The sequence below is a fragment of the Lethenteron reissneri genome, chromosome 30, assembly GCF_015708825.2.
Source record: "Lethenteron reissneri isolate LAM-NWPU_2019-01 chromosome 30, ASM1570882v1, whole genome shotgun sequence".
Taxonomy (NCBI): Eukaryota; Metazoa; Chordata; class Hyperoartia; order Petromyzontiformes; family Petromyzontidae; genus Lethenteron; species Lethenteron reissneri.
In genome coordinates this window covers 1,068,386-1,090,090 of record NC_083808.1, presented here as the reverse complement: position 1 = coordinate 1,090,090, position 21,705 = coordinate 1,068,386, and the positions used below count along the sequence as shown (strand labels likewise).

Below are 21,705 nucleotides of genomic sequence, written 5' to 3'. Positions count from 1 at the left end.
ACAGCTCTCCTCTTTTTGAGAGGAACCCCCGTGAACACACGAGCCCTTGCGTCGAGGCACACTTTGGTTTTTATTTTCTTTACGTTTATAAAACGAAAAGTGTAAAATGCACTTTATAGATTATAAAAGCATCTTGGGTAAGGTCAACCTGGGGCTCGGCCGTTGCTCACTATTTGCTCGCTGAGTCCGGCCAAGCCTGTCACGGCACACATTACGTGGCCGGCTCACTTCTTCCCGAGACGCCCGCTGCGCTGTTCTCTCCGTGCGGCACTGGCGGGCGAGGGAGTTGGGAGCAGCAGCTGGTGGAGTGTGCGAACTCATTCGGCCGTGTCGCTGCCTTGCAAGTAAATTGTTAAATAACGCCTCGCCCAGCCTTGCTCGTCAGCACAGAGCATGGAGTCAGGCTGAGGGGGGGGGGTAACCACAGGTATAGAAACACAATCATGTGATAAATTAGCATCTATCATTCCACCACCATCTCTGAGAGTAAAGTGCATCTTCCCCGGCCAAAGTCGCCACTTGGCACGCGAAGACTCCAACTTAGAGCATGAGAGAGGCTGCCAGGAGAGAGGCGGGTTGGTCCGTGCTGCCCGTGACGCGGTAGGCCTAGCGAGGGAACGGCCGACACCCCCCGGACCCCACGTCCCGCGTCTCGCCGTGCTGGAGTACGAAGAACACGTCCGGCTTGTGGCCTCCCGCGCTCAGGGCCTCCGCCAGCTTCTGCGGCGGCTCCAGGTAAAACTGCGACCGCACTCCCGCACGGCGGAGGAGGAGTCACAAGAGCAGGCATCGTATCGCACGCCCTGGTCTACCCACAATGTCAGCTCAGTCTCACTCGGACTGCATGTGCGGTTACAGCAGATCTAGTGGCACGTGATATTTTATATTTTTCCCCAAACATTTTTTCTTGTTCAGATGATCAAGTGTTCTCATCACAAGGCACCTGAGCTGATGTCTACAAATTACAATCACGTATAGCGATTTTTATGGCACAGGAAGGCCTTAATTGAGCAGTGGAAGGTCACAGTGCCGTATTAATTATCCATCAAAATAATGTTTGCAGCCCTTGAGCCATCCACTGCTGGATGAAGGCCTCCCCACGCCGTGTCCCATGTGGGCTGGTGAAGGTGGGTGTGCGGGACCGGCTCAGATGTCTCACGCCAGTGATGTCAACTGGGTTCACAGTACATAGGCGCTCTCCAAGTGAGAGAGAGAGAATGACACGGAGGCAAGAAGAACCACAGACAAGCGGGAAGGCAGCAGCCCAGCAGCGAGCCGGCATCAAATTCCCCCCAAAGCTCTGCGGTCCTCTATATTAAGATGTTTTCAGTCAATTAACGAGTGTCTGTACATGTGAGAGGAAACTGGAGCACACAGAGAAGAAAACCCATGCATGTGTGGGGGCAACACGTCATCCCATAAAGATGGAATAGGTGGGGGCCACATTTGCTGTACCGCCTTCTAATAACACCCTGTAAGCATCAATCACAAACGCACCTCATTGGCCAGGCTGAAGGTTCCCCAGTGAATGCCCACGGAGTAACCAGCTCTCACGTCCACGTGGATCTTCACCGCCGACTCTGGGTCCACGTGTTGGCTGGACATGAACCAGCTGCGTCACAAACATAACACCGACAACTGCCATTCGTTACTAAGTGGTAGCAATAGCACCACAGTGGTTGTGCCAGGCTAAGTGTACACAGCAACAATAACGACAACTGCCATTCGTCACCAAACGGCAGAAATTTCACCTTGGCGTTTGTACCAGATTGCACACACACACACAGCATGAACTACATGCATTATGAGCCGATGGATTGACATGGACAGATGGGGCGAAGCATCCCTGTGTAGCTATACAAACTGTTGTGACGAGTGCTGTGGGCAAGCGCCTACTCAGGCCAGCTCGGCGCACGAGTGGTTGGTGTGACCAGCACTGCCACCGCGGATTGCCCATGTGCTGCCGGTGCTGGTGTTGACACATGGCACGGTACGTGTGATCCACTGCACCCCAACACACGCTCTGCATAGACAACACCGCACACACAGCAGCCTCTACTGCCGCACGTACCTGGGCGCATAGGCTCCGATTGGTATGGCCGCCAGCGTGAAGGGACCGTAGCGCCGGCCGATCTGCTGGAACACGTTGCAGTAGCCCGTGTCGCCCGCAAAGTAGAACCGCGCGCCAGTGCCCAGCACGCACCTGGGCGGGGGCGGGGGGGGCGGGGTGGCACACACGGCGCCAACGTGAGCTCGCCTCGCCCACATTCTCACCCTCGGAGCTGGCGCCCGCCTAAGTGAAGCTGCGGGTTCCCGAGACGACCGGAGCTCACGCACCAGCTGCCCCACAGCACTTTGTTGTCGTCGAACGCGCCCCGCTTGCACCAGTGCTGCGCCGGCGTGAAGGCCACCGTGATGTTGCTCCGCAAGCCGGCGCTCCGCTCGCTCCACCAGTCCAGCTCGTGGACGTTCTCGCAGCCGGTGTCCTGCATCCATCCGGCCAGGCCCAGCGGTACGAACCTGCATGGGCGGAGGGCGGAACGGTCATGCGTATGGGGGGGGTCCCTGCTGCCCACTCGCAATGCCCATCGCTCGTGCAGGGGACAGCCTCCACCCTCGTTAGCGCAATGGAGGTGAGGCCTTGAGTGATTGTGGCCCTGGGAGAGACGGAAGGTTGGTGAAACCAATGCAGCCATTAGTCCATTAAACATAGGCACTGTCACAAGGGTGGTGAAAGGGGCTATCGCTCCCACAGCTGAATACAGTTGGGGCGATGAAGAGCTTTTATTCCCCCCACAAGGAGTTTCTGTGCGCAGGAGTAGGTTCCGATTGACTAAGGTTGAACAGTAAAACATTTCTATAAGTATTAGGATTCTGTCCCCAGGGTGCCATAGAGGTCCCACTTCCAGGGAGTCACAATACCCTCTCCCGATGGTGCCGGTACCAGGAGAGGCGAGTGCCGTAGCGCCGGTTGAGCTGCACGACGGAGTTGTGGTCGAGGTGGTCGTAGTGGTTGTGGCTGATGAGCACGGCGTCCAGGCCCTCGGGCAGCTGGGCGACGGTGCACGGCGCCGGGCGGTAGCGGCGCGGCCCCGCAAATCCGACGGGCGAGGCGCGCTCGCTGAACACGGGGTCCGTGAGGAAGGAGAAACCTTCCAGCTCCACCAGCACGCACGCGTGGCCCAGCCACGTGACCCGCACGCTCTCAGGAGGAGAGCCGCCGCCGCTGCCACCGGCGCCCTCCACGAAGTACGGCTTGTGTACCGGCAGCGTACGCTGCAGCTCCTGGGAAGCAGAGCCAAGGAGGGAATGGTTGTAAGGAAGCGTCCCGGGGAGAGATGGCCGCCCGACGGCTCGGAGGGTCAGGTGCCGAGCTGGCGCCGTCGACTGAGATCCGGGTTTGAATTGTGATTTTGGCCGCCTGTGGTTAAACGAGGCTTCTCAAGTGTAGCGAGCTGATGCTCCCAGCCTGATCACGAATAAAGTACAGAATCACCACAGCATTAAATTTGGTTCTACACTTAAAATTTGGCTTAATTCAGAAAATGACTCAATATCGGTTTTACTCACACGACGAACATCACCTTCTAATAGGGCAAGTGGGAAAGTGCTGCCCACTTGTGTCACTTGAAGGCATCTCAGAAGTGGCTCTGATAATATGGGGGGGGGGGGGGGGGGGGCATTTCATTGCTCTGCGTGAGCTCAAAAAGGATTCTTAGTGTGCGGACACTGACAGCACAATGGGATGGAACTTGTACGAGGCCCTTATGATCTATGAACGATTGCAGTTATATTTGAAGGATCCTGCATCTGTTTACTCTTGTTTTAATTATTAGTAAATTGTCTGACATTTTGACAACCTTAAAGGTCCATACGGTTTTATGTCGAGAGAGAACTGTGAGGGGGATGTCTGCTTATCTATTTTGCCAAAGGTACAAATAGTCGTGACTTCGAGGCCCGATGCACGAATTGACACCTTGACGAGTTGCCAACGCTGGCCCGTACCTCGGCTGCCGGCACCTTGCTGAAGTCCTTCTCCGTCAGCATCCACTTGAGGGCCTGTTTCTTGTCTGGCTTTCTCCACGTGGACCACGGGTTGACGAAGCGGCCGTCGGGGTTGCGCTTGGACGGAGTGACGACGACGTCGCCGTCGTCCAGAGGAGGCCTCGGGCCGTGGGGCCTCGCCCGCGAGCCCCCGGGACTGTCGACGGGGGCCCCGTTCGTGGACCCCGAGCTGCTCGGCCGTTCCACGAGCCCTTCCGTCTCGGGCGCTTCGGCCATCTTCTGCGCCCAGCAGCAGCGCGAGCTTCTGGAACGACAGGCGGCAACCGCGTTGCTCCGGCAGCCGCGACAGAACCTGCGGAGCCTTCCATCGTCTCCGTTGAGCGACTGCCGTCACCCAGGACGGACCACGGAATGAGCGCCGACTCAAAGCCCGATTCACAAATACAAAGAGGGAGGCATCATCACAGCGATGCACAAACTCCGCTAACTCCGGAGTCAAATCATCTGGCTCAACCACCTCCGTCTAGAATTAAAGCTGTTGCTCTACCTCAATATCAGCCATACGAAGAATGGCGTAAAAACATCTGGAGTCGTAGAACCACGGGAGGGGCAGCAACACCGCGGCACAGCCCAGGACAGAGAGGCCAGGTTCCGGCACTAACAATGAGTCCCGCGGACAGCCACGGCAGCCGGGGCACCAACGAGTAACAGCAATAACATCTGAACGGTGCTCCTCAGTGCCTCAATGCTGATGGACGATGGCCATTGAGGGCCTCGCTCCAAATTGGCCCTGAGGTGGTCCACAAGAACCTCAACTCTCCGGGCTCTGTATTCCAACCCCCGGGACCTCTGGCCACGGCGATCCACGTGATGGTAGCTTAGGGGTTCAACACTCACTCCTCACACACCCCCATCACGCCTCCCCTCCACACCGCTCACCTTCAAACCCCACACTTCCAAACATCACACTCCTCACCTTCATGCGCCTCATCCTTCTGCAACCCTCGCCACCAACACTCCTCACCTTCACAAATGTGAACTATTACCATAACCTCACCTCCACACCTCTCACCCCTTCATCTCCTCACTCAACACTCACCTCCACCCCCCGAACTCCACAAACTTCACAGCCAACACGCCTCGCGTCCACACCACTCCACCCGTTCATTTCTGCACTCGTCACATTCATTACACACAGCGGTCACGACTCACCCTCAAACCCCTCCGCCTCCTCACGCATCACCCATCGCACCCCTCACCTCCTCACCCCCCTCGCCTCCTCACCCCCCTCACCTCCTCACGCATCACCCCATCGCACCCCTCACCTTCTCACCCCCTCACCTCACCCCCCTCACCTCCTCACCTCCTCACCCCCCTCACCTCCTCACACCCCTCACCTCTTCACCCCCCTCACCTCCTCACACCCCTCACCCCCCTCACCTCCTCACACCCCTCACCCCCCTCACCTCCTCACCCCCCTCACCTCTTCACCCCCCTCACCTCCTCACACCCCCCCCCCCCCCCGGTTCCTGTTCCCGGTCTCAACGGTCACGGCTCGAGTTTAACGCCCCCGCGGGGACTTTGGAACCGCGGGCTGCAGACCCCTGCCGAGGGGTCCAGATCCCTGCCGAGGGGTCCAGACCCCTGCCGAGGGGTCCAGATCCCTGCCGAGGGCTCCCAGACCCCTGCCGAGGGGTCCAGACCCCTGCCGAGGGGTCCAGACCCCTGCCGAGGGGTCCAGACCCCTGCCGAGGGGTCCAGATCCCTGCCGAGGGCTCCCAGACCCCTGCCGAGGGGTCCAGACCCCTGCCGAGGGGTCCAGACCCCTGCCGAGGGGTCCAGATCCCTGCCGAGGGGTCCAGACCCCTGCCGAGGGGTCCAGACCCCTGCCGAGGGCTCCCAGACCCCTGCCGAGGGCTCCCAGACCCCTGCCGAGGGCTCCCAGACCCCTGCCGAGGGCTCCCAGACCCCTGCCGAGGGCTCCCAGACCCCTGCCGAGGGGTCCAGACCCCTGCCGAGGGGTCCAGACCCCTGCCGAGGGCTCCCAGACCCCTGCCGAGGGTTCTAGACCCCTGCCGAGGGCTCCCAGACCCCTGCCGAGGGGTCCCCCGGCTGTGCTCCCCTCCACGGCCCGGAGACGCTCTTACCGGAGTCCCCGTGCGGGGCTCCCGGGGTCGCGGGGGGACCCCGTGCCACTGCGGCCTCAGGCGGCGCAGGGAGGCGCCCAGGTCGGCACACGGGGGGCACACGGGGGGGGGGGGGTACGGGACAGGAAGAGGGTCCCAGGGGTCCCGAAGACCCCTGTATACAGAGGATACTGAGACCCCTGAGGGCCCCACACGCAGGCCCACACTGTATCTGGGGTCCCAGTCGCCGCCCCCGCTGCTAGCAGGAGGCAGGAGGCTGTCAACGGCTGATCCCCTTCTCCCCCTAATCCCTCAGACCCCGAGTTCCCTTCACCCTTTAGACCCCATGCCCCCTAATCCCCCAGATCCCCTAATGCCCCAGATCCCCTAATGCCCCAGATCCCGCATGACGTCTCATTACACGGGCCAGGTCAGACCCCCCACCTCCCCCCGTCTCCTGCTTCTCCGCTTCTGCGTACAGACACCAGCCTTGCCGAGGTTTATTTACTTGGCTGAGACCCCTGCCCACCCCAAAATAGGGGGTTCGAAGCTCGGAATGGGGGTCCCAGGCAGGGGACTAAAACAACGGAACCACTCACAGAGCCCTGGCAGTTCCGGGTCGCTCCGCGCCGCGTGATCCCCTCTCGGCTCGGGCAGCTGCGGCGACTGCCTCCTAGCGGCCACGTCGCGCACATTTCACGTCTCCCAGAGCGTGTTTGGGTTTCGTTCTCTTGATGTCACCACCGGGTGATGCCCGCTAGCGACCTGGACACGCGTTCATAGCTCAACAAAGTGTGGCGGCTTATCGCGTGGAAAATTATAGCAGCCAAATACTAAAAACGCGTGGGTGATGTTGATTCTAATTGTGGAAGGGAAAACCGGAGGACCCGGAGAAAAATAAATCCACGCGACCACGGCGAGAGAGAGACACGAAAACTCCAGATATACAGCAGCAGTGCCGGATTATCCGAGTAGCAACAGTAGCAACTACATATGTAGTAGCTACGGGCCCCACACTTTGAAGGGCCCCGCGCTAAATGCTTTCAAGCTATTAATTCCGGTTCAGTAATTCTGCACTTGCTCAATTACTATAGTACTATATCGCCTTGAACTTTTATGCACGACTGGGTGTTTAAGGTTAGCCATTTGTCGTATTATCTGGCTGTGTAGAAAATTTAAAAAATACAATTACTTTACTACACAAGTTTAACATTTTATTTAATATTTAGGTTTTTAAAAAATGTAGGACTCCTTTATAAAATATGCTACAGGCCCCGCACTTAGCTTAATCCGACAGGCGTCAGGGTCGGGATGGAAGCCACGACCTCCTGCATATCACGGGAGGTAGTTAACATCTCGCCACCGCACGATAACCACGCGAACGACGATGTCATCTGCAAGCCATGAACTAGCTCGCCTACAAACATCTGGCCAGTTCACCAGCACTGATTCAAGCAATCCCGCCTCAGTGTCTGATGAGACACTGCATGTTGCAACCGGCACATAATGTTGCTCGTGTTGAACCACTGCTGCTGACCATTATGCACTCCCAAGAAGGTGGGGTGATTGATGGGATGTGTAAAATAACACGTTAATATTGACGTGGAGGGACAGATGTAGATGGAGGAGGCATATTGTCTGAATATTTCGCATCTAATGTTTCACAACAATATCACATTTCCATTTTAAAAATGTATTTCAGTTGAACAATGTACATCAAGAGTACTTTCACTCAGGAGATGGAGCGATGAAATCCGCTTATGTGCAGGTGCTAGAATGTTCGCATTGCAGGATCATGAGGGGTGGTGATGGTTTTTGGGAGGGCCTTCACGCAGCAATGGATGGATAATGACTGATGGTAATGCTTTACATATGTACACGTGTAACTCTTTTGTCAATCAACTCCTGGATGGGCCCCCCCAAGCAGTGCGGTTTGCGGGGATTGTTTTGACCATACTTCACCACGCTGGTCAGTGCGGGTTCGTGAAGGTAAAGTATAGTCCAACAATGACCTATGCTTTCACGCGTCGGAGATCCGACAAGATCTGGTGCATTCCATGTGACTCGGCCATAGGCCTAACTACAACATTAAAGACCAAAACTTTGGGTGTGTAAAATGTTTTAATTTGTATTTAATGAATGATAACAGCATGTGCGTTGGAGTAGAGGGAGTAGGGGAGGCAGCTGCCCCCCCACATCTCCCTCCCCAATATTGTGGATCAAGGCATCAAGCTATAAGCACTGCCCCCTCGATGGCTTACCTTGCTTATTCGGTCTAGGCCCCAACATCTTCATAATGTTGTGGAAGTGCCCAAAGCTCAGAGAGCAAAACTAAAGCACCCTCCCGACACGAATTACACAGAATACGTTTCAGAAGACTTAATGATACAGCATGTCAAGTTTCTATCGGAGATTTACCAACATTGTCCCGTAGAGACCCGTGGATACCGTATCACTCCCATTGCAAAGCATCGCCAACCGATCACGCTCACTTGCAGCGTGAAGTACCATACAGGCGCATGGCTCAACATCTGATTGTTTGATTTATGTAACTAGGAGACGTGAGACGTACGAACTCTTGTGTGGTATAACAAGAATAAGGGCTTCTATTTCAAAGTGGATAAACGTGGTTTTTGATCACAGAATGGGAGTGTGTTCGTATGTGAGGATCCTTTTAGAACTGCTTTTATGTTTAGTTTGTTGTCTACGTACAGCGCTACGTACGGCGCGAAAGAAGTTCAACGTAATTATTTTACAGGACAGGTCTTGCAGGAGTTGCGGTTGCCCTGGGACCCTCAAGCGCCTGGACCCTGGGGCCCCTCAAGAACTTCTGTTATCGTGGGTCCCTCAGAAACTGCAGGTGCCAAGGCCCGCAGTAGCTGTGAGTGCCCAATGCTCTGGGGAACTTCTGGTGTTCTGGGCCATCAGGAACTTCTGGTGTTTGTGGTGCTGCCAGTCATTCCCCGTGACCAGTGGCCTCAGGAGCTGCTCGCGCCCTGCTTGACACCGAGCACAAGGTGGCAGAACCAGGCGAGCTGCACCGTCCAGCCCTTGTCACGGCACACCTCCACCTGTGGAGAGGGGGTTGGTGGCGTCAATTTTGAGGTTCTGGCGGCAACAAGCGACACGAGGTTCCCATAAAAAATACAATGTTCAGCTTTCTCGTTCAGTTTTTGGTGAATGTTGAGAGTAATGGTCAAGAGTAACGAGGGAGTGGCAGCCAAGGAATGGAACACATCCCGGAGGATATCCGCAGCGGAGATGGAGCGATGACATCAACTCGTGTGCAGGAGCTCGACCATTGTGAGAAATGGCACCAGCTTGGGGAGGCCTTCATCCAGCAATGGCTGGATCAGGGCTGATGATGATGATATGCTCAGAAAATGTTAAGTGAAATTCGGTGAGCGTTCAATGAGGATTCACTTAGCGTTTCGTGAATATGTTTACACTGCAGAAAGTGTGAAATGACTATTCAGTAAACATTCTGAGATAATTCAAGTGGCGTTCAGCGGGAGTTGGTTGATAATCCATTGAGGTATTAGCGAACGATTATCTCAGGATGTCTAAGATACTTTGTTGTCTCCTCGCCGAGTGCCCATTGAAAGAGAGATCTGTAGCTCAGAGGGTCTCACTCGGGAAATGAACTTCCGAACTTCTGACTCGGTAAGAGTTCAGCGGGGGCTTTGAGTGAGAACGCAGCAGTGGGCAAGAGAGAATCTACACGTTTGCCGTCCGTCGCAGCTTGCGGCGTTCCGCGACGGCGGCGCGGACGGCGCGGACGACGCGTCACCTGATCGAGGAAATGCCGCTGGGCCTCGTGGCCCGGCCTGCCGGCCGTCAGCGCCTCCCGCACGTAGTGGGCGTCCTGCCGGCAGCTCAGCTCCGGCATGCCGGTCAGCGCCATCATGGAGAGCAGCGTGAGCAGCAGGTTGGTGTGGCGGCGCAGAGCCAGGTAGGCGCTGGCGCACGTGTCCTGCACCAGTCCCACAAAACATGAAGAATAAGAAATATGGGATGGATTTGGGACATTGAATTCTTCCTTGCACCAGAGGTGATTCCAAGAACTGGAGATCGCTCAGATCCAGACTAACACAGCGGCCCATTGACCCAATGGCCAAAGTAGCGCCTATAGATTTACACAGGAACCCATATTCTGTACTTCAATAGATACCCTATGACCTTGCGTAGAGAGCCATAGACTAACATAGGAAATGTAGACGAGCTGAGGACTCGTAGACTAACACAGAACCTTGACTAGCATAGGACCCATGTACTTACGTGGACACTCGTAAGAACAGAACCCAGTGGCACAGCTATCGAGTGTGTAGGCAGTGCAACTGGACCAGACACGACGAATCGGCGTGCAGGGGGGGGGCAGGGGTAGTGGTGTCGGTGCCGGGCTCTGAAGAGGACAGAAATTGGACAAGGAAGGAGGGGGGGGGAGATGGGGCGGGGGGTATTTCATCCGCTGCGCCGGGCGCCGTGCGGAGCGCACCTGGAACCTGCAGAAGTAGGCGCTGCTGCGCTTGCCGGTGACGCCCATCACGTAAGCATGTCCGGCGTGAGCACGAAGGGCACGCGCTCGCGGCTGATGCCCAGGAAGCTCTTGGTGTTGCCCAGGATGTGGCCAAAGTCGATGTGGAACAGGTTTCCTGCACGCGTGCAGACGATCCGGGCGGGCGAGGGATCGACAGGGTTTTCACCGCGCACGCGTGTGTGAGTGTGTTTCATTTTATCTTTAAACCAGGGTTGTTTAGCACAGGCCCGAAAGGTCCCAAAACTCCAACCGACCAGCAACAGACGGAGAGCTCATCGCGCTGTAAGAGACGACGGTCGATGACGGTGTGAAGAAATTCCTGAGCGGAGCGCAAGAGGCGTGGAGCGCGCACCATTCTCGCGGATCATGATGTTGTCGTTGTGCCGGTCCCCGATGCCCAGGACGTACGTGGCCACGCAGTAGCCGGCGCACGACTGCACGAACCGCTCCAGCGCCTGCGTGTACTGGCGGGCCGCAACAATGCCAGTGAGAAACTAGGCCCTGAATTCCTGGATTGACGTAGAGAAGCATGGACTCGCAGAGAACCACCCCAGCGACTCACGTAGAGACCCACACACTCACGTAGAGACCTACAGGCTCACGTGGAGACCTTCAGGCTGTGCGCAGGCTGCGGTGCTCACCTTGGCCTCGATGGGGCACTTGTCACGTAGCCACTGGTGCAGCAGCTCGTCGCGAAAGGCGCCCGTGTTGCCCACGCGGCTCTGCTGGATCTGGGCGATGGTCGTGGCATCGCGCACCACCTCAATCATCCCTGCCGCTCGCGCGCAACAGCGGTGGTGAGCATGAAGGTGGTGGTGAGCATGGAGGTGGTGGTGAGCATGAAGGTGGTGGTGAGCATGAAGGTGGTGGTGAGCATGGAGGTGGTGGTGAGCATGAAGGTGGTGGTGAGCATGGAGGTGGTGGTGAGCATGGAGGTGGTGGTGAGCATGGAGGTGGTGGTGAGCATGGAGGTGGTGGTGAGCATGAAGGTGGTGGTGAGCATGAAGGTGGTGGTGAGCATGAAGGTGGTGGTGAGCATGAAGGTGGTGGTGGCGGTTGTGCCGAGGTAAGATGGCGATTGTAGTGAAGTCACGGTTGTGACAGTGGTTATGGTAGCAGAGGTGATGGTGGTGGTTTCTGCGGTGGTAGTGGTGGTGGTCGTGGTCATGCCGGTGTTGTGATAATGGCAGTGGTGGTTGTAGTGGTGGTGGTGGTGCCAGCGTGTGATGCTGCCGTCACCCGAGACCCACCGATCTTGTCTCCGGTAGAGATGCAGCCGTAAGGCAGGAGGCCCAAATCCAGAGACTCGCTCTCCCAAATCGACTCCATGATCACCAGGATCTGTTCGGGTGATCCAGACACAAGCGACGTCACAACAGTGGCAGTGGTGATGATCGTGGCGGGGATGAAGAGGATCATTATTATTCCGGCGGTGGGGGTGATGATGACGGTGGGTGTCCCAGCGGTGATGGGTGATGCCGGTTGACAGCGGCTCACGGAGAGAGAGCACACGGCTGGGTGAGAGGTGGTGGAGTGAAGTGGTGGCGCTGAACACGAGCACTCCAAGCAAAAGCTCACGGCCCCAAGCGGCTCAAGGGGGGCCCTGGATTATTGGAAACATAGAAAGATAAGCCAGATGTCATTTCGACTTCAGATCCTAATTAACATAACATACAATTAATATATCGTCTTCTCTAAAATTGACTCCACCCCTGTTCTCTTGTCTTCATCTCTCTCACTTCACTACGTCTCCGCCTCACCGACATCTCTCTTCTCACTGCTCGGTGTACATGTCTCTCAACTGACAACATCCCTATTTCTCGTCTGCCCAATCTCTTTTATCATCTCACTGGGGAGTTTATAATTGAAAGGGAGGGGGGTATCAGAAGAAGAACTGAAGACATACACGTACGCACACGTACGCACAAGTACGTCATCGGACCGGGAAAGTGTTAAATGAGTCAAGGATATCCAGGATGACACAGAGACCTTCAAAATGAGTCTGGGACCTATAGGCTGATTATGGAACCTGTAGGATACATCTGAGACCTCAGGATGAGACTAGCACCTGCAGGATGAGCATGTCCTGGCGGAGGTCATCCCCGTGCTTGAAGATGATCGCGATGGACGAGTCCCCGCGCCACGTCGGGTCGCCGCTGCTAAACTCCAGCCACAGCGGCTTCTTCTTGGACGCCATGATCTTGCACTTGTCCACCTGTTCCAACACCGACATGCGGAGGGAGGGGGGGGGGTCAACTCCGTCCAGTCCACCTCCACCCACGAGCAGCAAAATGTGGATGAGTAATTAAAGTGTCTTCCATGCCGGGATGGCCGGCCGGCTTCCCAGTGGCCGTGGGGACGCGGTTTGGTGTGGCTCTGGGAGACCTGGATGGAGCCCGCGATGAGCGTGGGGTCGTAGGGCACGCGGAACGTGGGCGGAAGCTCGGCCCTCTGCAGCCGCTCCTTCACGAAGGCCGTGGCTGCACGGAGGAGACAGGGACACGAGGTGGTCTGTGTTACGGGCATCCATGTAGCACCATCTCTGGGTCTCTCTACATGTCCCTTTTCTCCCTGGGTCCTTGTCACACGGCATCTGTATCACATTGCCTCTGTGCCTGCGTGCTCATTTTGGTCTCTCGCCGCTGGACGGGATGTCCCGGTGGGTCTCCTTCGGTCTTTCCCCACCTGCCAGTGTCTCCCCCATGCGTCTATTCACCGGGCTGGATGTCCACGTGCCTCCCGAGTCTCGCCGTCTCCCCCGGTGTTTGTCCCCCCCCCCCCCCCGCCGTTTCCCTTACCGCTGGGCGGGATGTCCGTGCGGTCCGGCACGAGTCTCTTGACCTCCACGGCGAGGTCGCGCATGACGCTGACGACGCGCAGCTGCGCCTGCAGCTGGCGCCGCGCCGCGCGCCCGGCGCCCCGCACCAGCGCCTCCAGCAGCAGCGAGAAGCGGCGAGAGAAGCGCGGAGAGGAGGCGCACTCGCCCCTCGCGAACCAGAACACGAAGTGGCCCACGCGCTTGCTCTGCCCGCGGGGACACGGGGAGATCGACAACACAAGGTGGTCAAGCGACTCTGCGCTGGACGGGGAGACAGCGAGCCACCAAGGCGCCGGGACATGTTGACAAGGGGACACGGAAACTGGGTGGTCAACTCTTCACTGGACACAAAGACATGGGGACATCGCTGCAGGGACAGGAGGATGGAGGGACAGGGAGGCATGGGTAATGGTAGATGTGTAATAAAAGGACTCAGACACTTCTTGCTGACTCCGTGTCCTTTATTTGGGGTTCGCGTTCTCCTTCCCACACGGCACTCCTCCTGAGACTCTCTCCCTGGCAGCCCCACATCTGCCTTCGCTCCCGTAGCCTTCCACGCTCCTGCAGCTCCGCTGCAGGCTCTTGGTACAGCCCTCTGGCTGCTCCCCCAGCAGCTCCATCGCTGCTCCCTGTTCCTCCGTGCGTGGCTATCTCGCCACTTCCTACCTCAATCCTCCACTCTCTCTTCCACCCCGCTGGCTGGCGCCGTCATGAGCCCCTCAGCCACCAGGCTGAGGCACGGCGACCACCCAACGTGTTCACCACCCTTCACTCCCCCGACTGACCCAGATAGCTTCCTGTCTCCCCGCTATAACTTCTCCCCCACGTCACCCTGACTCCTCCCTCTCGGATCGTCATATCCGCCCCGCCCATTTACGCCCGCATTACACTACCCTCCCCCGTAGAGAAAATCCCAGCCGTCCTCGGCTGAAACAGAACAAAATAATGCGGGCGAAGGCATCACAATCAGGAGTCCCCCAGACACAACGGAGATTATAACAACAACAACACAAGCAACGAAAGGGGAGGTATCAGGAACTGGAACAGAACACCGGCCTGTCCTCCGCGCAACATCAACAAGAATAAGAATGGCACAATGAACAAAAACGGCAACTGACACGCAAGAACGGCCAACGCGCACAACCCAGAAATGTGATGTTTTAGTGCGTGTCCATGTTGCAGTTCCATCCGCTCGGCTCAAGTCCAACGTCAAAGAGCAAGTGGTAGAGCAGAACGACGAACGGCGCTCAATTGCTCCTTCAAGTCCTCATCCAGCTAGCACACCAGGTAACACCCAGTGCGACGGGAGCTGAAGAATCCGAGCCAGGACGGGAAGCTCCCGCCCCAGCAGCTGCAGCATCGGCGTCTTCTCCTCGCAGCACCCCCTCGAAAAACAGCAGCTCACAGCAGGCTGCTCACCCCGCGGCACCTCCAGATGGCAGCGCAAGGCTGCCTCTCCGCCGCGATGTTGAAGATGGCGGCGTCCTCCCGCCGCGGTGAAGACAAGATGGCGGCTTCCCGCCGTTTCTCCCCTGCCACGCCCAAGATGGCGTCTTCGTGCCACGTGGCAATGGCGCTGGCAGCGCAGGAAAGGCAGAGGCCTGCGGATCACCACCGGGCCTCCCCGACGTCGTCCTCGGCGTGGTGAACTCACACAGTTGCGCCAGCACGATTTTCAAGGTCCCCATCTGCATCACCATCTGTCTCCATCGTAAGTTGGCATCCTCCGGCACAGACAGGTCCACCGACGCGGCGACACCTTGCTCACCCGGACCCGTACTCGTTCCAGAACGGATCTCCTCTTCCATCGCAGGCAGGTCCACTGTCTGAGGAAGGTCGTCGTCGTCGGATGATGTAGCAGGAATATTTTTTTTCTTCTTTCTCTCAGTTGTTTTGAGATGCCGTTTCACTTCTGACTCCAGTGTAATAAAAGGACTCAGACACTTCTTGCTGACTCCGTGTCCTTTATTTGGGGTTCGCGTTCTCCTTCCCACACGGCACTCCTCCTGAGACTCTCTCCCTGGCAGCCCCACATCTGCCTTCGCTCCCGTAGCCTTCCACGCTCCTGCAGCTCCGCTGCAGGCTCTTGGTACAGCCCTCTGGCTGCTCCCCCAGCAGCTCCATCGCTGCTCCCTGTTCCTCCGTGCGTGGCTATCTCGCCACTTCCTACCTCAATCCTCCACTCTCTCTTCCACCCCGCTGGCTGGCGCCGTCATGAGCCCCTCAGCCACCAGGCTGAGGCACGGCGACCACCCAACGTGTTCACCACCCTTCACTCCCCCGACTGACCCAGATAGCTTCCTGTCTCCCCGCTATAACTTCTCCCCCACGTCACCCTGACTCCTCCCTCTCGGATCGTCATATCCGCCCCGCCCATTTACGCCCGCATTACAGATGGATGATGATGGTGGTGGAAGTCTCGTCAGATGTGGAAGGTCTCACCCTGAGTCCACGGCGGATGAGGAAGCGCGCCAGGTCGCTGTCGTGATAGGGCTCGAACTTCAATGCCTGTAGCCACGCACATCGTCAACATCGTCAGCAGCAGCTATAGCAGCAGCATTCCTATAGCAGTTGCAGCTATAGCATTATCACGATAGCAGCTACAGCAATAGCATCATCATCGTAACTATAGCAGCTATGGCATCATCAGCATCACCACGAGCAGCTGCAGGAATTATCATCATCCCCAGGTGAGTGCACATGGCCCTCCACATGCTTGACACCTCACCGCCCCTCCCTCCCCCCAGGATAAGCGTGACGCCCTCACCTGCACGAGCTGCAGCAGGTATCTCTGCACGTGGTCGTCTCCCAGGAGCTCGAGTCGGCGCACGGCGAGGCTCCGCGCCTTCGCGTCCGCGAAGTGGCAGTCGAGCAGCTGCAGAGCGACGTCGAGTCCGAGGCGCGCCGGGTCGCACTGCCGCAGCACGCGGTGCGCCTCCTGCGCGGCACGGAGGGAGACGCGCCCGGGCTCAGCGGGGACACGCGTGGGGGTGGGGTGGTCGTGGTGGAGTTGGGCATTTCATAAATATTTGAGATAATAATTAATTCGGTATTACTTCTACAGACTGACAAAACAATGATGAGGGGATGCTCAGGGTTTAAGGTGTCTGCTTAGGGCGCCCTGGTGGCGAGGAGACGTTATCCCCTCGCCTGCTGTGCAGGAGGCCGTGGGTCGTTAACTATTCGTAGTTCGCGCGTTTTTTTTTTTATCTCGGCGGTGGCGTGGATTGTTCTCCGCGTTCCTTCGGTTTTGTCCTCCACATTTAGAAACAACCACGCGTCGAGACGATTTTGTGACTCCTCTAAATCCCCACGTGTGGTGATGTCAGTCACTTCCACGAGCTATCATCACGTGTGGCCAGGTCACCTCTAAAATAGAGCTGAGAGCTCAGTGGACTTTACCTGGCAAACAAAATAGTTAACAGTATTTAGATTAGGACTACCAGATATCTGAGAGGTTCAACTAAGATACACGTCACGGCGATTTGTCAGCCCCTCCCTCCGATTAAGCCACACCCATTACCCATAGACCCCGCCTACTCCTGTGCTAACCCCACCCACTGATTGGGTAACCCCGCCCCATATCCAATATCACGAGTGCAGATTATTTGCTTTTAGCCGGGACACATTTGGTTCCTGACATCACCCACGGACACCCCCCCCTCAATATTTGTCGTCAGCTGCGAGCCCAGGGCCAGTGTTGACTCTCCGAGTGTTGGCTGTGCGGAGAGAGAGGATCCAGGTACTGCCCAAGGGGGGTGGGGGGTGGGGAGATAGTAGAAATTAATAATACTACGAAAACATTCAATGTAGTTTCTCCAGTAAATGCAGTTAAACCCCTCCCCCCCACATGTTTGGCGTCTCCTGGGGGAAAGTGGGGGGGGGGGGGGCGGCGTTGCCTCCACCCCATCCACCTGGATCGGCCAAGATGATTACAGCAACTATTTAAGATTACAATTGGGGAAGCATCGGCAGCACCACAACCACCTGGGGACGACCTGGATTTCACTCACGCCCGCATTACGGGATGGAGCTGCGTTATGAGAAGAACCGGTTTTTGCAGATAATGCGGCAGCTGAATGAAGCAGCAAGTCACGTGCATGTCCCTGTCACTTCCCCCATCAATGCCCCGTGGCAATGCCCCCTCCTCAGGGCGGTCCATAGCGGGGTGTGGTGGTGCCCGGGGTAAATGCCACTGCGTGGGGTCCCGACGCCAAAGAGTGCCCCCCCCCCCCACCAAAGCGCAGGGCCCGGGGCAGTTGCCCCGATCCCCCGTACCCTCGGGATGGCTCTGCACCCCCTCCCATCACCCCGACCATGCCCCCCCCCCCGGGCCGTAGCTGCGCCCGCCGCACCTGCACGGCCTCGGCGCGACTCCAGCGCACGGAGCGCAGCAGCTTGGGGAGGCCGTGGGGCCGCGTGGTGGCGCAGAGCGCGCGGTGCCTCCACATCAGCGCGCGGTCCTCTGCGCTCAGCGCTCCCAGCGGCTCCGCGTTCACCAGATTCTCGAAGCGCTGCCACTCCGCGCTGCCCGGGGGCAGCACCGACTCGGGGCAGCAGCCGTTGTCGCCTTCCCCGTTCTCGGCCCTGCCCCGGGGCAGCGCCACGTGGAACGCGTACGAGTCGAGCAGGAAGCACACCACGGCCGCGGTGTCTCGCTCGGGGTTCTGCTCCGACGAGAGTTTGTCCGCCTCGATGGTGGCCATGTCCTCGCCGCGCTCCGGGTGCCTCCACATGTGCAGCAGCTGCTCCCCCTGCCGCAGCAGAGAGCGGTGGTCGATCAGCTGCAGGTTCACGTAGAACATCAGCCGAGCGCTCTTGGCGCGTGGCTCCCCCACTGCGGACGACGACGACGACGACGAGGAGGAGGAGGGCGCCGAGATGGAGGGAGCGTCCGGCGCGCCGCCGCCGCCGCCACGCTGCTGGGAGCTGGACTTGACCCCGTGGAGAGAGATGGACAGCCTCGCCTCTCGCGGGAGGTCCCTCACTCTGATGTCGAACTCCAGGCGCTGGTTCCACAGCACCTCGTCGTCGGCCAGCGGCTTTGGCTGGGTGCTGGCGGCCGAGAGCACCTCCTGGCCGTGGTAGATGCGGATCTCCACGAAGACGTCCAGGTCGTCCGCGTCGCGGGGTCGCGCGGGCATCTCGACCCCCACGACCTTCACGCGGAACCTCCTGGCGCAGTCCCACAGCGACATGGCCAGCGCGTGCTCGTGGTCGTTGTGGTCCAGCGAGAGCTGCTCGTGGGTGCCCGTCTGGCCCGTGCCCTCGTCCACCAGGGGCCACGACTCGGCCTCCACCGCGTCCTCCTCCACGTCTGGCAGCTCCACCACGGCGAGGTGGATGTCCGTTCCCGGCGTGCGCAGGCTGCTGCGGATGCAGTGGAAGTCGCGCAGCGGGACCCCGTCGCCCACCAGGTACTCCTCCCTGCCGCACACCTTGAGCGCCAGGCCGCCTCCCTCGGGCAGGCTGAAGAGGTCTCCCTTCCTGGCCACGTTGCGCAAGAAGGCGGCCAGGATCTGCTGTGGCGGCGCGTCCAGGCCGACCTTCATCTTCTGGCTGCAGGCGCCGTGGTGCAGCGTCACGAAGATCTCACCGCCGCCGCCGGGCGCTCGCAGCGGCAGGAAGCCGGGCATGGCGCAGGTGACCACCCGCGGGTCGAGCGCGTAGTGCAGGGGGTCGCGGTCGCGCACCTCCGTGCGGCGCAGGGCGTCGAGCTTCCTGCGCGTGGAGAACACCTCCTCGTCTGGGCCTCCGTCCATCTGGGACAGCTCCACCCCCACCAGCTCGTCCAGCTCGCGGCGCAGCTGAGGGCTCTCCTCCACCTGGAGCGCGGCCCGCTCGAGCACGTGGATCCTCCTGGAGCCCGGAGACCACGCGTCTTGCTCCCCCACGCCCTGCTCTCCATCCTTCTCCATCGCCACCTTCCGCTTCTTCTCGTCCTCCTCTTCCTCCATCCAGCGGATGAAGCAGTGGAGGCTGTGCACCAGCTGCTGAGGGTCGAATATCTCGAACCACGTGCCGCCGCTGTCGTCGTCGTGACCCTCCTCGCCGTGGGCCCCGCGGTGGCCGCTGCTGCTGCTGCTGCCGCCGCTGCTGCTGCGATAGAGGAAGGAGTAGGCGTCGGCGCTGCAGCGCTGGTAGACGCGCGGGTGCTCGCTCTCGAGCCGCGCCCGCGCCCACACCAGGGCCCGCATGCGCTCCACGGTGACGCAGAGCGGCACGGCCACCAGCACGCGCTCGGCCTCCCGCGAGCGCGCCCGCGGCGTGGGCAGCACGAACTCCACGACCAGCGCCCTCCTCACGCCGCCCGAGGAGCCCCCCAGCAGGGCCCGCCAGGGGCCCTCGTCCCGCACGGGGCTCCGGGAGCCGCCCTTGCCCCGCCGCCGCTTGGACTCGGGGCGCAGCTGCACGGCGAGGCCGGGGTCGTCGGCGTCCCTCCACCGGCCGCCCTCCTCCTCCTCGCCCGAGTCCCCGGGGCCCCCGCCGAGTCCTCCTGCGTCCTCGGAGCGGCCCCCCTTCTCGTCCGGACCCCCTGCATCGGCCACGTCTCCCGTCTCCTCCTCCCCCGCCTCCTCCGTCTCAAACATCGCGGCCTCGGCTTTGATCCCCGTCCGTCTGCGTCGGTCACCTTCTGAGCCGAGTCTCCCCGTGGCTGGTCACTCACTCGCTCGGCTGCTTGACCCGCCTCCACATCGACCCCTCTCACTCAACCGATCCGTCTCCAGGCTGATCGGGCACCAGGGCGACTCCTCTACGCCGTCAGCACCTCTGAGCCGATCCCCTCTCTGAGCCGATCCCCTCTCTGAGCCGATCCCCTCTCTGAGCCGATCCCCTCTCTGAGCCGATCCCGCTGTGTGGCAGCGTGAGACTCGCGCCGGCAAGCGAGGCGAAGCGGAAACTACCGAGGGGCCCCGTTCCGCACGCCATGCCCGGGGTTCCTCAACCCGCGCCCTGCGCAGCGACGCCCTGGAGGAAGTGGGCAGCGCTGGTGGCTCCGATAACGGGGCCTGGGCCAGGGGGAGGGGACCGCAGAACCCCGAGAAACCCCACAGCGTGTACGAGGGATCGGTTCGCGAACCGATTTGCTGTACTGCCAACCTCTGGCCGCCTCGGCGCAGCCGGATCACAAGTCCAGAGTAAATTCCAGCATTGTTTCCTGTTCACAACCTGAGCCAGTGTTGGAAACCCCACATTGCTATGGCAGGGGCGAGTCCATTCAAAGGGTAACCAGGGTTAAACTTTCCCCACAAAGTTGTACAGAGCGATGAAGGAGCCGAGTCGAACCCCAACCAGGATTTGAACTTGCAAGCTCCCGACTGCGAGCCGCTGACCCGAGCACTGCACGGGGCCCCTGCATAGTTCACTGCCAGGTCAAGTTTGTGTGTTGATGCAGATTCACGTTTCCTGCATAAACGCGCGGTTAAAATTTCCACACACACAGGCACACGTACATACAGGGACACACACACAGGAAAACATACAAATAGACACACACAGGCACACACACAGGCACACGTACATACAGGGACACACACACAGGAAAACATACAAATAGACACACACAGGCACACACACAGGCACACGTACATACAGGCACACGTACATACGGGCACAAATACAACAATCGCCGCTCACCACTAAGTGTAGATGTCGTCACAACGGCGCTCGTGCCAGGCTAGGTGACTTGGTGTGCACGTTGCTCATCGCAGGTGCACCTCCCTTGAGGCCACGTGACACGCCGCGGGCTCGCTGACAGGAGGTCACGGGAGAGACCCAGGCAGGTGCCATGCAGGTCACACCAAGTCTCTCTCAACCGAATCGAGATGTCAAATCACCAGCGATTACAGGAGCTAGACGATGAGGCTCAGCCGAAACCGGTCCAGGCCGTGTCTCGTTCCGCCAGATGTTTTTTTCCCAGAATTGTGAGAGGGTGCGCACCACGGGCAGACGTCATTCTAACGTTGCTTCAACGTCACCGAGTTGTGTTGCTGGTTGTGTGGTGCCAGCCTCGTGTAACGGCGGCGCTCTGCCGCCAGGGGGCGGTGTCGTGCCACGCCGCGTGGCGCCGCGTCTGGAATCCGCAAACATCGCCGCGGTCCTCCCGAGGGGACCTCCGCCGTGGAGATGGAGGAGCCCATGAGCCGAGGTGGGAGGGGGGGGGGAGTTGGTCGGTTAGGTCCGGTGGTGGGAATTGCTATCATTGACCACCACAGCGT

At 59.0% G+C, this 21,705-nt stretch overlaps 2 protein-coding genes across 2 annotated transcripts; both read right to left on the bottom strand.

The window, feature by feature from the left end:
• Positions 1 to 51: 51 nt before the first annotated feature.
• On the bottom strand, positions 52 to 7,525 carry NAPEPLD (N-acyl phosphatidylethanolamine phospholipase D). The gene is made up of 9 exons (XM_061563154.1): positions 7,500 to 7,525; positions 6,731 to 6,804; positions 6,153 to 6,207; positions 4,006 to 4,309; positions 2,945 to 3,285; positions 2,338 to 2,520; positions 2,072 to 2,203; positions 1,498 to 1,612; positions 52 to 741 (listed from the first exon to the last, which is right to left on the bottom strand). The coding sequence occupies exons 1-9, from the start codon at positions 7,523 to 7,525 to the stop codon at positions 607 to 609; spliced, it is 1,365 nt and encodes a 454-aa protein (XP_061419138.1). The 3' UTR covers positions 52 to 606.
• Positions 7,526 to 8,184: 659 nt separating this feature from the next.
• LOC133349349 (phosphatidylinositol 4,5-bisphosphate 3-kinase catalytic subunit gamma isoform-like) lies at positions 8,185 to 20,361 on the bottom strand. The gene is given in 13 exon segments (XM_061562702.1): positions 8,185 to 9,202; positions 9,922 to 10,104; positions 10,627 to 10,682; positions 10,685 to 10,783; positions 11,021 to 11,132; positions 11,310 to 11,440; positions 11,919 to 12,009; positions 12,737 to 12,883; positions 13,054 to 13,148; positions 13,467 to 13,692; positions 15,929 to 15,994; positions 16,254 to 16,424; positions 17,842 to 20,361. Coding segments are annotated over 13 exon segments (3,705 nt in total). The 5' UTR covers positions 20,077 to 20,361; the 3' UTR covers positions 8,185 to 9,109.
• Between the last annotated feature and the right edge of the window lie 1,344 nt (positions 20,362 to 21,705).